Genomic DNA, 19,695 nt, shown 5'->3' with positions numbered 1-19,695 from the left:
CTCTCCAGGAGAAGGGAGGGGTGGAAGAGTGTTCGGGAAAAGGGAAAGGAAAATTATAATCGAATTAAGCCGAATAAGTAATTTAATATGTCCTTATACAGTTGGTCTTCAGTCAAATTCGCGCTCCTCAGGGCCTCGACAGTTCTGTCACCTAGCGCCAGGTAGCCTCCACTTTTCTCCATCCTTCCTCAGACCGAACCGTGAGTCCACCCAGTTCTCGATACGTGCCTCGACGCGGTCCTCCAATGCCTTGAATCACACAGTTTGATCTGTGGTCAATTTGTTGACTTCTTTGAAAGCTGCCGTCTTGGACACTTTCCGGTAGAGCAGGGTGCCTCCTAAGCCAAGCAAAAGGAACCCCACGAGCGTCACACCAAACAGCCAAATATCCTCGATATCTTCCACAGATAGGACACAGTAAGACACGCTGGCTTCCAGTGATCCCATGAATCTCTCACTTATCCAGCGACGAAGGTACCATCTGGGCAAGACGGCTCTCCAGGTGCACCATGTCTTGTTGAAAAAATCTTGTCAATTGCACTGAGAGACCAACTAACCAGATCCATTTTCGTATGAGGGACCAGCAACAGTTGATCCACAGAGAAAATACAAAAAAAACACAGACTAGACTGACGAAGATAGCAGGAGCAGGGAGGAAACATATCTGCCCCTGTCAAAGGAAGGAAGAAGAAGAAATTCTGATCTGATAAATGTACCAAAGCAATTGAGGAAAAACTGTTAAAGGGCAGACACCCAGTTCGAATTCCAGGATTTAGTGTTATTATTATTTTGTTTTAACGTGAATTAAATGATTTCAACCTTTTTCAATCTGTGGCCTACAAACTTCACAATTTAATTAAAACGGATGTTGGAGCACACCTTGATAACTGTTGGTGTGGCTGTGGTCAGATTTAATTTATGCAAAAACCAATCCATTAAGTATTTATTTATACAGTGGTACTTTCTTTTATCCACGTCATCTTTTTTCATTATACAAACTGTTGATATTATACCCACAAGTACGCTCTTAGCGGAATGACAATTCATTATCAGATCTGGTTACAAATTGTTTCCAAAAAATGTTGCTTGTGAGGGTTCCCTAAATATACTTCCTCAATTGTGTTTTAGTGTTATTGGCATTTGCTGTCACTGAAATATTTTTGGTATCTTTGTTTGATCTAACAGTATGGCTGACTGTCGGCAGTGCAGTTTGACGTGACTGTAACTACAGCCTCGTTGCTGAGTATGAGTCATTTCAAAGGTTGTGGTTGCTTGAGCCTAAAACATAGAGTTGATTAAAAAAACATGACTGTAAGCTACAAACCTGTTGCTGAGTATGAGTCATTTGAAAGGCTGTGGTTGCTTGAGCCTAAATACTAGAGTTAATAAAAAAAAAGAACATCTACTTTATTTGATAATGGGCAATTAAAGATGGATCCTCATGTCGTTACCTAAATCATAGAATCTCATCTTATGAAGAGTGTTTAATTGTAAATACCTGTATAATTGGGCAACAACTTGAAAAAGTTTTTAAGGTCTGACAGCTATTTTGAACAAATCTTTAGATGCCAAATAATTGTTTCTGTTGTTCATTTTTTTTCTCCACAGGTTTCTTACTGTGTTACAAACATGCACACAAATAGCTACAGTGGGGCAAATAAGTATTTAGTCAACCACTAATTGTGCAAGTTCTCCCACGTGAAAATTAATATTTGCGAGGCCTGTAATTGTCAACATGGGTAAACATCAACCATGACAGACAGAATGTGGGAAAAAAATCAGAAAATCCCATTGTTTGATTTTTAAAGAATTTATATGCAAATCATGGTGGAAAATAAGTATTTGGTCAATACCAAAAGTTCATCTCAATACTTTGTTATGTACCCTTTGTTGGCAATAACGGAGGCAAAACATTTTCTGTAACTCTTCACAAGCTTTTCACACACTGTTGCTGGTATTTTGGCCCATTCCTCCATGCAGATTCCCACTAGAGCAGTGATGTTTTGGAGCTGTCGTTGGGCAACACGGACTTTCAACTCCCTCCACAAATTTTCTATGAGGTTGAGATCTGGAGACTTGCTAGGTAGGCCACTCCAGGACCTTGAAATGCTTCTTACGAAGCCACTCCTTTGTTGCCCTGACTGTGTGTTTGGGATCATTGTCATGCTGAAAGACCCAGCCACGTCTCATCTTCACTGCCCTTGCTGATGGAAGGAGATTTTCACTCAAAATCTCTCGATACACGGCCCTATTCATTCTTTCCTTTACACAGATCAGTTGTCCTGGTCCCTTTGCAGAAAAACAGCCCCAAAGCAAGATGTTTCCACCCCAATGCTTCACAGTGGGTATGGTGTTCTTCGGATGCAATTCAGTATTCTTTCTCCTCCAAACACGAGAACCTGTGTTTCTACCAAAAAGTTCTATTTTGGTTTCATCTGACCATAACACATTCTCCCAGTCCTCTTCTGGATCATCCAAATGTTCTCTAGCGAACCGCAGACGGGCCTGGACGTGTACTTTCTTCAGCAGGGGAACACGTCTGGCAGATCAGGATTTGAGTCCGTGGCGGCGCATTGTGTTACTGATAGTAGCCTTTGTTACTGTGGTCCCAGCTCACTGTAGGTCATTCACTCGGTCCACCCGTGTGGTTCTGGGATTTTTGTTCACCGTTCTTGTTATCATTTTGATGCCACGGGGTGAGATCTTGCATGGAGCTCCAGATTGAGGGAGATTATCAGTGGTCTTGTATGTCTTCCATTTTCTAATAATTGCTCCCACAGTTGATTTCTTTACACCAAGCGTTTCACCTATTGCAGATTCAGTCTTCCCAGCCTGGTGCAGGTCTACAATTTTGTTTCTGGTGTCCTTCGACAGCTCTATGGTCTTGGCCATAGTGGAGTTTGGAGTGTGACTGACTGAGGGTTGTGGACAGGTGTCTTTTATACCGATAATGGGTTAAAACAGGTGCCATGAATACAGGTAACGAATGGAGTCTTGTTAGACCTCGTTAGAAGAAGTTAGAGCTCTTTGACAGCCAGAAATCTTGCTTGTTTGTAGGTGACCATATACTTATTTTCTACTCTAATTTGGAAATAAATTCTTTAGAAATCAAACAATGTGATTTTCTGTTTTTTTTTTTTTTTTCCACATTCTGTCTCTCATGGTTGAGGTTTACCCATGTTGACAATTACAGGCCTCTCTAATCTTTTCAAGTAGGACAACTTGCACAATTAGTGGTTGACTAAATACTTATTTGCCCCACTGTATGTCCTTTGCAAAAACAGAACAGTGTTAAATAACTACAGTTGCCCGTTTCTTTCATATGTCCTTATCAATGTTTATCATGATTTTTTTTTAAAAAATAAAACAAGAAGCAGGTATAAGTACAATGTGTTCCATAAAAATGGGAAATCCTATACATTGGTACCTCTACTTATGAAATTTATTGGTTCTGGAAGTATTTCAGTAAACTGAAAATTCCATAAGTGGAGACACGTTTACCATGTAAATGCACTAATCCATTCCAATTCCCCCAAAATCCAGAAATTAATCTTTTATAAAGCATAAAAATCTATCAAAACATGTAACATATACTTGTTACTATTAGATTATTGCGCAATTACACTGAAATAAGAGTTGTGCATAATGTAAATAACAAAGAAAAGTTAATACACTAACGTAAAGCTGTCAGAACACCAGGGATGCTGGGATACACACATACAGGAGAGGTCCCTCTTAGCCAATTGGATGCCAGGAAGATGCTTAGACAATAGCCGATGGCAGAGCAGCGTTAAGTATGTTACGTTCAGTAAACTCTAGGAGCTGTGAGTAGCAGCCCATACTGTATTTTTAAATTTCGTATTCTGAAATTTCTTTCGTGATGAGGCAATATTTGCCCGTTGAGGCGTGCCTTAACCTGAAAATTCCTTATGTAGAGGCGTTCGTAATTAGAGGTACCACGGTAGTTAAAAAACATGTCATAGGTATGTCACAGGCATAATGAGTTCTGTCGTGAAAGGTTTCATGGCTTTAGCAATGTGGTTTACCACGAGGTATGATGCTCTCAGTGCATTCGCGTTTGTTTCTTCATTTGCAAGCTTTTAGCCATATATTATGCAGAATGGACCCTAGTTGTGGGTTCTTCTTTTGGCTCGGCGGGTGGCCATTTCCCCGTAAAAAATCTGTCCAAAGATGTCTGTTTTCAGACATCTTCGCTAACGTGTGAGCTTAATATTTCCGGGAATGATCAAATCTGTTCAAATCGAAAATTACGAACATTTCCGAAAGTATTCCGGAAATAGCCGAATGGGGCGGAGACGTCATAACAAGGAAACGAAAGGTCGAGGCAGGTGCAATCGTTGTTTATCGACGAGAGGGTTGCGTTCGTGTTTTATCAAAAAATCGCTAAAATGGTTCAAACCTTTCATGCTATGTGGTCTACAAATAGCCATTTGTTGCAATGTAGTACCCATGAGTTCCCGAACGTGAAAAAAAGAGCTGGACTACGCAGACAATGAGTAAAGTTCATCCGTGCTAAGAGGGCTAATTTTGCAGACCCAGCCTCCGGCACGGTTTAGTGTAGTGCACATTTTACACCTGAAAGCTATTCGAACTATGGACAAATGAAATCAGGTTTTGCTCAGAAATTGCTGATGGAAGCAGCCACCATACTCGCGCAGCCACCTAAATGTCCCGCGATATCAAGAAAGAGGACGACTGGCTCTGATGAGACCACCCCAGGCTAACCAAAGGAGCGGAGCAGCCAAGCTCGAAATGGCCAGAGTGAGTACTCTTTTATAATAAAAACATATCACGCATTGGATATAGGACTGGACACATGTATAAATTATCGCTCGTAAAATATATAGCACAAATCCTCGAATCCCATTCATATTTGTGTCTGTTGGCAGAGCGAAAACCTATGATAGCACTATAAATGATAATTATTCCAAACATTACATTATTTTGCGGTCACGGTGTATCAGCTTCACAAAAAGAAATGCAAAATAAACCATTCGGGGTTTCCCAGCCGTTGTTGGCGGTGTTTCATCAGTGTGATTGCTCCTCTCAATGATCCTTTCATTAGGCTACATTGGCTGTCGTTTGGGCTCAAATTGATAACCCAAAACACCAAAGAAAGGTTCATAACTCTCCTCGTCACCATTAGAAGAACGTCCGTTGCGTCGGATTCGTCGCTGCAACTAGAAACAAAATTGTCCGCTATCATCGCCGCCATTCAGTACTAAGCACTGAGCCGGTTGTTTCCTCGTAGTGACGTCACGCACACAATACGCTAGATTTCCGGGATCTCGTGGGCGGGTCCTTTTAGCTTGACAATCAATCAAAATTTCTATCATTTTCTTGGTGTTGCGATGTGTGTAATTACACGAAGTGGCATGATATGAATCCAAAAGTCATGCGTTTATGGATAAATGATGGCATTAGCATTTCCCCAGGTGTTGTCATACCCTTTAAGGAATATGGGCCCTGAAATTTAGAGGGTGGTGAGGCATATGTCATTAGCATTGCGAATAAATACACAAAGAAAATATCGTCATCATCTTTATTTTGCTTGAAAGAAGCTACAAGTCCTGTTGACTGGATCTAGTCCCACTATGGGACAACACAAAGTCAAACCCAACATTAGCATAGACAAAAATCCACTGGCTTCCACTGTCAGATCTTCATTCACTCCTGAATCATCCAAACCTTGAAGCATAGCTCAAATAAGCATTACATACGGTACTTTTAAATACTATAAATATCCTCATCCAAAAAAAAAAAGTGTTTTTGAAATACCCAGTGCATTTAAGACATGAGCTTTAGCACGGTAAACATGAGAAATAAATAAATAAATAAATAAATAAATAATTATGAAAGATAAATAAAGGTTCATTCAACTTTGAGCTTTTGAAGCCTGACTATATATTATGACAGAAAAAGGTAAGGTCAACTCCTATCTGTTTAACATGTATGACGCCACATTCCAGGAATCATAGCCGACCTATACGTCGTTTGCCGCATGGCGGCATCACGAGTAGATTCTGGGTGCAGCGCAGGTGCAGCCCACCGACACCTCCACAGAGACAGGTTTCAGATAGTACATCCCACTGTCAATGCACGGCTCCCTCTTGAGAAACACCCTGGTCTGGTTGACTGTAACTGAGTTGTAGTCGTGATTCAGCTCAGGGGTCCCTTTGTTCTTGATCATGATGCAACCGGAGCACAGACACTGGGCTTCAACGTAAGTGTCCGGGTAGTGGTCTTTCATGGTTCTTCGGCTGGTGGTAAACAGCAGAGCAGAATGAGCAATTAGAAACAAAAACAAACTGAGAACAGCTCAATAATATAATTATAATTGAACCGCAGTGTTTTTATGTGGAATATGTGCAGTCCAGTGGTTGAATGTAACAAAGTACTTTGTTACTGAACTGAAGTACATTTTTGGTGTATCTGTACTTTCCTAGAGTACAAATATGAAGAGGTACTTTTTACTTTACTACATTTTACAGCATGTTTCTGTACTTTTTACTCCAATACTTTTTAAATGGTCACCTGTGTTAAACATTACTTTTGTTTTTTTCTCATTGTGAATTGATAGTTTCGTTTTCATTCCTCCAGCGCATTGATAAGCCCCGCACGACAACTGTATACTGTAATTGAGCACTAGAGGCAGCAACACGAGTACAATGAAGATTAGGCAGGTGAACAAGATATTGACCAAAAATAACCAACAGTGGGCACAGCGCACCTTCAAATGGGTGCTACACACTTTTGTACAGTAGGTGGCGGTATGCACCTGATAGTTGCTTGTAATGCACCATTTTTTTTTTTTTTTAGCTTGTTAAGCTTTTGTTTACAGTGCAGTAAATTCAAATGCATGTTTTTTTCCTCCATTCTGCACAATTTTAAATAAAACTGAGCTGTCAATTAATTTTCTGGTTCTTTGAATACTGACTCAGACCTGTGTGTGTGTGTGTGTGTGTATACAGTATATACATATATATATATATATATATATATACATATGTATAAATGGCGGAAAACACAGACAAGACTGAAAAAGCAGTTTCTGCTCTTGCACTCATCTTTAAAACAAACTGCTCTATTTTAAAACAAAACAACTGTTGTGTTTGATAGAACAATATGTCTATATGCTGCCATAGCGGATTCATGGCGCATGAACCCCCCTAAATATTTTTAATTTGTCTGGTTTACCCTGGAAACCCCCGTTTACAGACGTCGCGCAACCGCTTTTGTTTCAACCCAGCCATAAAAAGAAGGTAAGTCATCATATTAGTTATTCGAAATGTCGAACTTTTCGCTTAAAATAATTAATTTAGGTCTAATATTTAGTTTGAACAAAAAAAAAAAAAAAAAAAAAAACGACATTAAAAAATTAATCACTCGCATATTTTAAACTTTTCAAACAAATTACGTCACAATGAAAAAAAGTCTGTAAATAGGTCACGGATATCTACCTCATAACTATCGCTTAATTGTGTTTTTTTTTTCTTTTTGTTACTCCACGATATTTTAGATGATAAATAATCAATCCAAACAAAGAAAAATTGAAGGGAAAAAAAAGTTTAAAAGGGTAAATATTTGAAAAAGAAAATCTTGACCACTCTTTGAGGTCTGCGATTTCTGCATCACGACCCCTGGTATATGAGAGACCCATAAAATCCCCAAAATGTCCGGCTGTGGTCATTCACAGCTGTGTCTTGACACTCGGTGAGACGTGCTACACAGAGTTTTTGGATAGAAAAGGTATATACGCGATAACATTTCGTTAAAATCATGGCGTCTTTAATTATCTCTCGTGTTCTTTTCTCGAGTTAGGGTTTAAAGGTTTAATTTTTTTTTTTTTTTAAATGCCCTCCTGTTCACAATTTTTCTTCCCCCAGAAAATCGAGATTTTAAGCTTTCCAAGGATTCATCACGCATGCATATAGGACAATTTGGAAATCTGGCCGAATTGTGGGATATATATATATATATATATATATATATATATATATATATATATATATATATATATATATATATATATATATATTTCAGATGGGTAGAAAATATTTGTAGATTTTAAAGCAAGTACTTTTGTAATTGGGTCATTTTTTTTTCTTAGATACTTGTATTTTTACTTAAGTGATTTTTTTGCACCTGTATCTGTACTTGTATTTATCTATTTTTAAAGTGAGCACTTTATCCACCACTGAACATTACATGGTGGATAGCAAAGTTGTCACATTTCTTTTTATTTAAAAAAAACAAAAAAAAAACACACATGCATAAACCATATAACAGCTTAGTCTCCTTTCAACATAAACTCTAACTGCAAATTGTCATACAAGAGAGTGTGCTTTGAAATTGGATTTGGATCGTATTTATGAACAACTGTTTTATAAAGAAAACTGATTCATTACAGTCTGCCTCCTCCTTATTCGATTTTGTTGTTTACTTTGTTTAAAGGCAATAAATTAGTCATAGACACAATTTATACTTGTAATAGCGCTTTGCCCACAAGAAAAACATGTCAAACAGCAGCACTTTTTTATTTTTATAATTTGAATTAACAAGACTTAACTGATTTGTGTACTGAAAAATTCTTTTTTTTTTATACTCAGAACATTTATTAAAAACTTTGTTTCATGTACTTAAAACAGTACACTTATAGGCTACAGTACAGTTAAGTCAGAAAGCTGTAATAAAATATCATTTTTGAAGGAAATAGTTATCCATTTTGTCTTCATTGTGACTTACAACATGCCTAAAACGACTTCAAGTTAAAATGAGAAGGTAACTGAAAAAAGTGACATTCATCCGATTGATTAATTGTTTAATTAATCGTCCGATTAATCCATTTTAAAAATAATCGTTAGTTGCAGCCCTACATTCTACAAAAGGTCATTGCAAGGCATGCACGGGGGTTCAGCATCAATTACAGGTGTGTTTAATGTCAATTCAAAATAAAGCGGTTGGTAAAAAGCAGTCATAATGATTATATAATCTTCCATCACATCATTTTAAAAAATAAATAAAAAAATACACCATCAGGGCATATCTGTATCATGATGTAAAATAGCCCATGTTGCAATTGAAAATATTTCCTTATTGCCCTAAACTCATCTTGTCAGTCAAACTATTGGTATTCCACATGGATTCTCATTACGTGACCATTTGCTTCCTGTTTTTTTATTTGAACGGGTATCTGTTATCATATTTCACTTTGAACAAAGGTCCAAGCAAGTTACAAGATAAATGAACCTGGCAACGTTGCGGCAGCACTTCATGACACAACTCTGTGCTGTGATGCAATTGTTAGCTCCGCTCAGGGTGTCACACTGAGTGGGGATTTTCCCTTTTCACTGATCACGTGAGAGCGTCACAATGACAACACCGTCAGGCCAGAGAAAAGAAAACAACAACATTGTCATTCATAGCAATAGTGCAGCTGACGTCGACCACGTAACGCCATGTCACGTGAGGTGCTGAATAAACAACCCGCCTATCAGCATTTATTTAAGTTAGTTCCTTTTTGATGACGCTGAAAACAATTTCAAAATGCGCCAACTTTAAATTGTCAAACTTTGTTCCTATATAAACATAAAATACAAACAAATGAATTCCTACCTCTTACTTTCCTTAATGACGACATTATGTATACTTTCAAAACTGAAATCTTCACCAACTTCAATCCAAATATTAATTGTTAATGACGTCTACTTTCAAAGGGTAAGCATAGAGGAGGAGCTCCCTTTGCTTGTCTGGTTTGCAAAAAAATGTAATGACTGACAGATTTGTGGAGTTCCATTGCTTTGGATTTGAGATTGGCACAGGAGAAATATTTTTGGTTGAATCTCAGTCTATTGTTTGCAGTTATGAGGGAGAGAAATGCCAGCACGAGTTCAGCCTGTGAATTTAGAGTAGGTGTTGCGAGAGTAAAAGTGAATGATGAACACTTATATTAAAAAATAAAAACCTGATGATCAACTCGAGCAATTTTGAGTCTTCTTCAGTTACCGTTTCTTGTACTGTTTTATATCTAAATGGCCCTATTACTATCAAAAGCTTCTTTTTTTTCTGTTTTCTAGTCTGAAATCTCAAAAAAGCAACAATAATCAATTTCAAAACTTAAAAGCCTTTTTTTCCCTGAGTTTGTTTGAAGCAAACTTGTTCATTATACTGGGTAAATAATTGAAAAATGTAGTTAATTTTAATAAATTTTTGGGTGCAGAATTTAACAAAAAAAAAAAAAAAAAATTCTTAGATCACCTGAAGGGAGATCTCAAGTTCTCACTCACTTTGTCTTCTTCTTGGTCAGGACACTAACTAAAATTGTTATTTTAGGATGGATCTGAATGCAATTGGTAGGTAATTTCAAACAGTGTGCGTGCATTGATCCTGGGAGCCGGATTTTTTTTAAATGATTTTTTTTTGTCTCAAGGCTGATTAATTACATTTGTTAAATGCACACTTATTGTTGCCCATAGGTTCGGATTTAGACAGTAGAGGGCATGCGTGATCTTCAGTAGTGCTTTTTTATGTCTCAGGGCCAATAAGCCAGGTGGTCGTAGTTTACTTGGAACTTATTTTTCTCCATAGTTTACAAACACACACACACACATATATATATATATATATATATATATATATATATATATATATATATACTGTATATATATGTTACAACATGCACACAACTATTTGTGATTTGTAAAATCAGTAGTCTTAAATTAACGTTGCAGTCATTTTTGTTTCCTTCATACTTAATTGCATGTAAGATGTTGTAGAAGCACATGTGTTAAGAAGAGTGTTTTTCATGTGATATATATATATATATATATATATATATATATATATATATATATATATATATATATATATATATATATATAGATAGATAGATAGATAGATATATATAGATATATATATAGATATATATATTTATATAAAAATTTTTCAAGGAAACAAGGTTTACAGAATAATTGAGATCCATTTTGGATTTCGCAAACCAAGGACCATAAAAATGATGTTGCCCAGTGTTATTGAAGAACAGAAAACAGGTAAAGTTTTTATTGTTATTTTTTTCTTTCTGGTAAAAGAGTTTGTGTTAGGTGTTAAATTGTCACCTATTGCAGTATTCAAAACAATGTAATTACTAGGGATATCCCGATTGCATATTTTAGCACCCGAGTCCAACTCACCTGATTTTGATTCCGATTCGAAAAAAAAGTTTAAAAAAAAAAAAAGTAAAAAAAGTTTTAAACTTTTAACGTCGAAAAATGCTTGTCTTTATTAAATGCTTCATTGAGTGAGTCCACTCAAATCTGCCCACGCTGCTGAGAACAGCCTCTCACTTACACAATCAGTTGCCACAGCACACTTGTGTGTAACAAGCTAAATGATTATTGACACATTTGCACCTTTGAAGGTAGCACTCCCAAGCTGCTTTGGCAAGATCAAAGATACAAACCTGTCAATCATCGTTAACTTTCAGTAGCTAACTCGAGGGCACTGAAAAAAAAAAAAAATTTAAATAAAAAATTCCCACCCAATTCCAAGCCTAAAAAAAAAGGCGCGATCGGCTCGATTTCCGATCACGTGATATGATCGGGACATCCATAGTAATTACATTCAATATGGCAAGATCACGAAGGCTATATAGTCTACCGATGTTCCATTAACCTCACTTAAGTAATTTGATGCCACTGATGGTTCTCGACATCCAATCCATTTTGAATGGGAGGGCAAAAAGTCCTGGCGGCCCACAAGGATTGTAAAGCGTCTACTCTTATTTACGTACATTTGAAATTTTAAAACTTTATTATTATTTTTTTAAATAAAAATTGGGGTGGTGGGGGCAGTAAATATCCTTATTCACTTTGTTACATAGTCCCTTATATGTATATATATATATATATATATATATATATATATATATATATATATATATATATATATATATATATATATATATATATATATATATATATATATACATATACACTCACCGGCCACTTTATTAGGTACACCATGCTAATAACGGGTTTGACCCCCTTTTGCTTTCAGAACTGCCTCAATTCTTTGTGGCATTGATTCAACAAGGCGCTGGAAGCATTCCTCAGAGAGTTTGGTCCATATTGACATGATGGTATCACACAGTTGGTGCAGATTTGTTGGCTGCACATCCATGATGCGAATCTCCCGTTCCACCACATCCCAAAGATGCTCTATTGGATTGATATCTGGTGACTGTGGAGGCCATTTGAGTACAGTGAACTCATTGTCATGTTCAAGAAACCAGTCTGAGATGATTCCAGCTTTATGACATGGCACATTATCCTGCTGAAAGTAGCCATCAGAAGTTGGGTACATTGTGGTCATAAAGGGATGGACATGGTCAGCAACAATACTCAGGTAGGCTGTGGCGTTCCAACGATGCTCAGTTGGTACCAAGGGGCCCAAAGAGTGCCAAGAAAATATTCCCCACACCATTACACCACCACCACCAGCCTGAACCGTTGATACAAGGTAGGATTTATCCATGCTTTCATGTTGTTGACGCCAAATTCTGACCCTACCATCTGAATGTCGCAGCAGAAATCGAGACTCATCAGACCAGGCAACATTTTTCCAATCTTCTATTGTCCAATTTCGATGAGCTTGTGCAAATTGTAGCCTCAGTTTCCTGTTCTTAGCTGAAAGGAGTGTTACCCGGTGTGGTCTTCTGCTGCTGTAGCCCATCTGCCTCAAAGTTCGACGTACTGTGCGTTCAGAGATGCTCTTCTGCCTACCTTGGTCGTAACGGGTGGTTATTTGAGTCACTGTTGCCTTTCTATCAGCTCGAACCAGTCTGGCCATTCTACTCTGACCTCTGGCATTAACAAGGCATTTCCGCCCACAGAACTACCGCTCACTGGATATTTTTTCTTTTTCGGACCATTCTCTGTAAACCCTAGAGATGGTTGTGCGTGAAAATCCCAGTAGATCAGCAGTTTCTGAAATACTCAGACCAGCCCTTCTGGCACCAACAACCATGCCACATTCAAAGTCACTCAAATCACCTTTCTTCCCCATACTGATGCTCAGTTTGAACTGCAGGAGATTGTCTTAAACCAAGTCTACATGCCTAAATGCACTGAGTTGCCGCCATGTGATTGGCTGATTAGAAATTAAGTGTTAACGAGCAGTTGGACAGGTGTACCTAATAAAGTGGCCGGTGAGTGTATATATATATATATATATATATATATATATATATATATATATATATATATATATATATATATATATATATATATATATATATATATATATATATATATATATATTATATGTATACATACAGTATATATTATATATAGGGTGGAAAACACAGACAAGGCTGAAAAAGCAATTTCTGTTCTGTCCGCCCCTCTTTAAAATACACTGCTATATTTTAAGCCAAAAGAATTGTTGTGTTTGATAGAACAATATGTCTATATGCTGCCACAGCAATTTCATGGCACATTCAGCCCCCAAACCATTTTTAATTCGTCCGTTTTACCCTGGAGACCCCCCATTTACAGACACCACACAACCGCTTTTGTTTCAACCCAGCCATAAAAAGGAGGTATTTATTATTTGAAATGTCTATAATTTTTAGCTTAGAATCATAAATTGATGTCTAATATTTAGTTTTAAACAAAAACGACTTTATAAAATGATTCACTCGCATATTTTAAGCTTTTAAGCAAATTACGTTACAATGAAAAAATTACTGTCTGTAAAAAAGTCATGGATATCAACCTCATAACTATCGCTTAATTGTGGTTTTTTTTTTTTTAAATTCTGCTCTCGCGCGCTCTCGCCTCCAATTAGGGTTTTGCTGTTTAAATATTAAAAAAAAAAGCGTTCCTGTGCAAAATTTTTGTTCCCTCAGAAACTTGAGGTTTTAAGCTTTCCAATGATATATCACACATGCATTTCGGACAATTTTGAAAGTTGGCCAAATCAAAGGTCTTAGAGCGGAACTTCAAGTCACCTGAGTGTTTTCTGCCTCAAATATATATATATGGCGGAAAACACAGACAAGACTGAAAAAGCTGTTTCTGCTCTTGCACTCCTTTTTAAAGAAACTGCTGTATTTTAAGTCAAAATAACTGTTGTGTTTGATAGAACAATATGTCTATATGCTGCCATAGCAGATTCATGGCACAGTAAGCCCTCGAACTATTTATAATTTGCCCGTTTTACCCTGGAAACACCCGTTTTCAAACGTCGCGCAACTGTTTTTGTTTCAACACAGCCATGAAAACAAGGTAAGTAATTATATTTATTATTCAAAATGTCTCATTTTTAGCTTAGAATCATTAATTGATGTCTAATATTTTGTTTAAAAAAAAAACGACTTTAAAAAAATTATTCACTCGAATATTTTAAACTTTTAAACAAATTATGTCACAATGAAAAAATGGCGTCTGTTAAAAAAGTCACGGATATCTACCTCATAACTATCGCTAAATTGTATTTCTTTTGTTACCGTCTAATTTTCCCCGATATATTAGATGATAAATAATCTATCCAAACAAAGAACATTTGAAATTTTTTTTTTAAAAGGGTAAATATATGAAAAAGAAAATCTCGACCACTCCTTGATGTCTACAATTTCTTCATCGCGACCCTTGTTATATTACCATGTTTCACCCATAAAATCCTCAAAAAATCCAGCTGTGGCCATTCACAGCTGTGTCTTGACACTCAGTAATACATGTGACATGGAGTTTTTGGATCGAAACAAGGTAAGTACGCGATAATATCTCGTTAAAGTCATGGCATCTGTAATTCTCCTCTCGCGTGCTCTCACCTCCATGTAGGGTTTTGCTGTTTAAAAAAACTTAAAAAAAAAAAAAAAAAAAATGCCCTCCTGTCCAAAATTTTTGTTGCCCCAGAAAATTGAGATTTTAAGCTTTCCAATGATGTATCACACATGCATATCGGACAATTTGGCCAAATTTGGGGGCCTCAGAGCGGAACTTCAAGTCACCTGAGTGTTTTCCGCCATATATCTGACCAAAGCACGCGGTCCCAGTTGAAGCCTGGGACCGTGTGTATTTTTGTGTGAGACCAAGATTGAGCTTTTTGGCAACAAAAACACTCTAAGTGGGTCTGGCGTGCCACGAAAGATGCGCATGCTGAAAAGCACCTCATACCCACTGTGAAGTATGGGGGTGGGTCAGTGATGCTGTGGGGCTGTTTCGCTTCCAAAGGCCCTGGGAACCTTGTTAGGGTGCATGGCATCATGAATGCTTTGAAATACCAGGACATTTTAGATCAAAATCTGTTGCCCTCTGCCCGAAAGCTGAAGATGGGTCGTCACTGGGTCTTTCAGCAAGACAATGACCCTAAAAATATGGCCAAATCTACACAGAAATGGTTCAGCAGACACAAAATCAAGCTCCTCCCATGGCCATCTCAGTCCCCAGACCTTGTTTTGTTGGCAAAAGGGGGTTGTACAAAGTATTAACACCAGGGGTGCTAATAATTGTGACACACCTTATTTGATGTCAATTTTTTTTTTTCTATATGTGGGATTTTTTCCCCACTGAATGAATGCACTTGTATTGAAGGTTGGATTTTTCTCTTTTTTTCCATTAAGGTCCCATATTATTTGAATTTTTAAAAAAATTATTAGAAGCTAAAAAACATCTTTTTCAGGCGTGCCAACAATTACGGAGGGCACTGTATATTATACATAAATATAAAACAAATAAATGTATTATATCAAATGTTAATATTGTGAGCTCGATGAACCAAAATGTTATGTCCATGTATTTGAATAAAACAAAGTTGCCATATAAAGGGTTTACATACATAATGCGTCCATTTCAGTTTCTTTATACACGTTTGGCAAGATAACGATTGGAAAGGATGAAAAGGATGCTTACACATATCTCCAGGGAGACAGGGACCTGTCTTCCAAATTCCAGTGATTCACGTATAGGTCCAAGGGACACTCGTAGGGGCTGTCATGCGCCACCACCATCCGAGGCTCCTTTGGCTGCGGGTAGTGGCTGGCCAGCTTCCTGTCGGCCGCTTTGCTCAACTCTGACTCCTCGTAACAGCGGTTGACGTTCACCGTCCACGCGGACCCTAGCAGAAGGGCCACTGCGACCAGCACCTGCAAAGGAGGAAGACCAGGTAAGTCGTGCCGAGCTGAGTGACGCTCCTGTGCACTCACCTGTGCCATTACATGCATGTTCTCTTGACCCGCTCCGGTTGTTGTGTGTGTTCGGCGACCGACATGCTCTTGGTTTTTATGGTGTCGATGGCACGAGGAAATGGAAAGATGCGAACACCGTTTTTGAATTTGGGTAACTTCCAACTTACTACACACACGCACCCGCCCCGCACCTCTTCAGGTGAAGTCACGTGATGGTCTATTTTTAACCCATGACCGCATCAGTTTTTTTTTTTTTTTTTTTAAAATCATCTCCCAGGCTACAAAGTTAACACCTAACGAAGGTAAATCTTAAAGTGACGGAAGTTTTCGTCACCGAGTGTTTATGGCTTCCAAAGAAAAAGTTTAACTAGCGTGTGGGAGAGGGAGAAAGAGAACACATTTTACTTTAGTGTGGGTTTGGAATTTTTTGTTTTACGAAATCAGGTATGTCCAGACCATAGGCAGGGGGGGGCACAACATGTTGAATAACCCGAAAGGCAGTGTCAACAATAAAATTAACGTACAGGAATATTTATACATAGACTTCATAACCTATTGACCGTAGGCGGAGTTTGACTTTTGGGGCATAGGGGGCACAACATGGTGATGACCCCGAAACGCAGTGTCAGCAATGAAATTAATTTACAAGAATATTTATAATAATAAGTTGACAATGAGCGTTTTTTGTTTCCCAGAATTCTTGAGGGGAATTCTAAATCAGGCTGCTTAGGCAATACTTTTCCCTAAGATTGTAAACCATTGAAAATGGTATGCCCGCCGGTGTCGTGCCAATGTAGTTACCCCCGTCAAAAACTGTATCCCCTGGGCAAAACCATATTGAGGTAGATTTGTGTCTTTATTATTCAATCCCAAAAAAGTTGCTTCAATCAAAATATATATTTTCAATAAAATAAAATAAAAAGTCGCTTCAATAAAAAAATGTTTTGAATGCAAAAATAAATTTGAAACTAAAAAAAAAAAGCATGTGAAAGCTATTTTTCTTTGATTGATTTTTTTGGGGGGATTGAAGCAACTTTTTTGATTGAAGAAATGTGGATTTGTTTTTGGGCCACATTTTGGCTTGGACGGTTTTGTCTCTATTATGCAATTAAAAAAAATTAATTGCTTCAAAAATATATATTTTCAAAAAGAAAAATCACTTCAATCAAAAAAAAAAAAAAAAGATCAAATCAAAAAATATCAATCATAGAAAACGTTTTTGAATGCGAAAAAATATTTGGGCTTGAAAAATTTGCATTTGAACACTTCATTTTTCATTGATTGAAAATTTCATTTTCAAGTTTTACTTGATTGAAACAATCCTTTTTGTGTTTGGGCCATATTATGGGTAGGAAAATAAAATAATAAATTGCTTCAAAAAAATTTTTTTTCAAAAAGAAAAAACACTTCAATCCAAAAAAAAAAAAAAAAAGATAAAATCAAAAAATATCAATCATAGAAAACGTTTTTGAATGCGAAAAAATATATGGGTTTCAAAAATTTGCATTTGTACACTTCATTTTTCATTGATTGAAAATTTCATTTTCAAGTTTTACTTGATTGAAACAATCCTTTTTGTGTTTGGGCCATATTATGGGTAGGACATTTGTGTCTGAATCATTCAATCCCCCCAAAAGTTGCTTCAAAAAAATATTTTCAAACAAAGAAAAAAATCATTTTGAAAAATAAAATTGCCCCCCCATTTTTGTTTTTTAAATTATACAGTATGCAAAGCAAATGACAGTCTAAGGTGCTAATCACATGATCTGTTCGAAAAAATAATTTTGACCCATTATAAAAACATTTTTTTTGTTCAGTTCATTCATTTTTGTTGCAGTTTTATTGCTTTACAACTTTTATATATATATATATATATTGGAAACTCAATTTCATGCAATGACACTTTTCGGCCTTAAAATGCGCTTATGCTATTGACATGACACGGGAAACGGGGCCGATTCGTAGGGGGCCTGTTTTCGAACACTTTAAATACAAATAATTTCAAAACCAAAGCTGCTACCGACCTAAAACCAAAACAGGCACCTACCTTAGCCATATATGAGTCTCCATGAGCAGTGGCATAAAAAAATTCAAAGTCGTTCCCTTATAAAATCCCGATTAGTTATTTTATATAAGTTATAAGTATAATACAACTTACAATAGCTATAAAAGTCTCAGATTTTACACTAGCAGCACAAAAATCACCAAATGCAGAGATAATCACCTATATTTTCAGGATCAATAAAAATATTTACCGTATCATATAAGTTTTTGACTAAAATAGCAACTTAATTTTTAAAAATGTATTTACTGAAAGTTTTCAACAGCTAATAAATCACTCAATTTAACATGAGGAACGTAATACTTGAGGAAAACATGCAGAATCAATTATAAATAATATGTGAATAGATTAATAATAAATTCTATATAAAATCACAACTTATTATAGAATAGAATAGCTCTTTGTAATCATTATACACTATATACTGTTAGCGAAAGAGGCTAGCGGCCGCCTGGCGTGAACAGAGCTTTTCTGGCGAAAATTCTTGTGAATAAATGCTTAAATCCCGAATTTTTCATAGATATGGACGTAAAAGAGTCTTGATTCTTGGTTAAAAGCTAAGAAACCGCGCAGTTAGCATGTATTTTACGTATATTGTCGATGAACAATGCTACTCTGTTAGCGAATGAGGCTAGCAGGCGCCACGGGCTGCCAGGGCTTGTCATCAAGCCGAGGAAAGCACATTCTTGGTGGGCAGGTGAAGAGGACCGGGCGAGCAAAATACAGCTCGCCGTTCTACTGGGGCCACAGAGGGGTGGCAGTGCTCGTCGCCGGGAACGAAAGCTGAAAATAGCCCATTCTTGGCCGACATCGGAGCACGGAGCTGCTCTTGGCCAAGCCGAGGAAAGCGCATTCTCGGTGGGCACGCAAAGAGGACCGGGGGGGTTACAAGCTGCTGGTCGCCGGCCACAAAATGCAAGCCACTTCCTTATTAAAATGTGTGCCATGAGCCCAGTATTTGACATAATACAAAACACTATGTTTATCCACTTCCTCGTAAATCCAATGGTCCCGCAGCTGTCAGAACTGTTTATGCCAATCTTGGGGTGAACGGGAACTTTTTGAAACCTTAAGGCTCATACGCTTCTTCCTAGTGTAGCAAAATTTTTCTCCAGCACATTTGGCTGGCGTGATGCGAAAAATAAACGAATCAATCCGCAAAAATCAACTGAATCCGCAGTTGTTCTGCATACTGTAGTATTGGATGTATACTGAAGATGACGTCACATTCGGAATCCTCGTCAATCCAGGAAGTCGCTCATTTTCATGGCGCGGGAGCACAAAATACAGCGGAAAATATTAAATAAACATGCTTTATCTGTCATATGCACTTGAAATGTTGTATAAACAAGGCAAGGCAAGGCAAGGCAAATTTATTTATATAGCAAATGATCACCTCTGTCTTCTGCACATTTAACTGGAGAAA

At 37.2% G+C, this 19,695-nt stretch overlaps 1 protein-coding gene across 1 annotated transcript; it reads right to left on the bottom strand.

The window, feature by feature from the left end:
- Positions 1 to 5,579: 5,579 nt before the first annotated feature.
- il17c (interleukin 17c) lies at positions 5,580 to 16,895 on the bottom strand. The gene is made up of 3 exons (XM_057835921.1): positions 16,226 to 16,895; positions 15,933 to 16,165; positions 5,580 to 6,281 (listed from the first exon to the last, which is right to left on the bottom strand). Exons 1-3 carry the CDS (start codon positions 16,241 to 16,243, stop codon positions 6,032 to 6,034), a joined length of 501 nt encoding a protein of 166 aa, XP_057691904.1. The 5' UTR covers positions 16,244 to 16,895; the 3' UTR covers positions 5,580 to 6,031.
- Positions 16,896 to 19,695: the final 2,800 nt, after the last annotated feature.

Source organism: Corythoichthys intestinalis, chromosome 5 (genome assembly GCF_030265065.1).
Source record: "Corythoichthys intestinalis isolate RoL2023-P3 chromosome 5, ASM3026506v1, whole genome shotgun sequence".
Taxonomy (NCBI): Eukaryota; Metazoa; Chordata; class Actinopteri; order Syngnathiformes; family Syngnathidae; genus Corythoichthys; species Corythoichthys intestinalis.
Note: the sequence above shows the minus strand (reverse complement) of the source record. Positions and strands in the feature narration are given on the sequence as shown.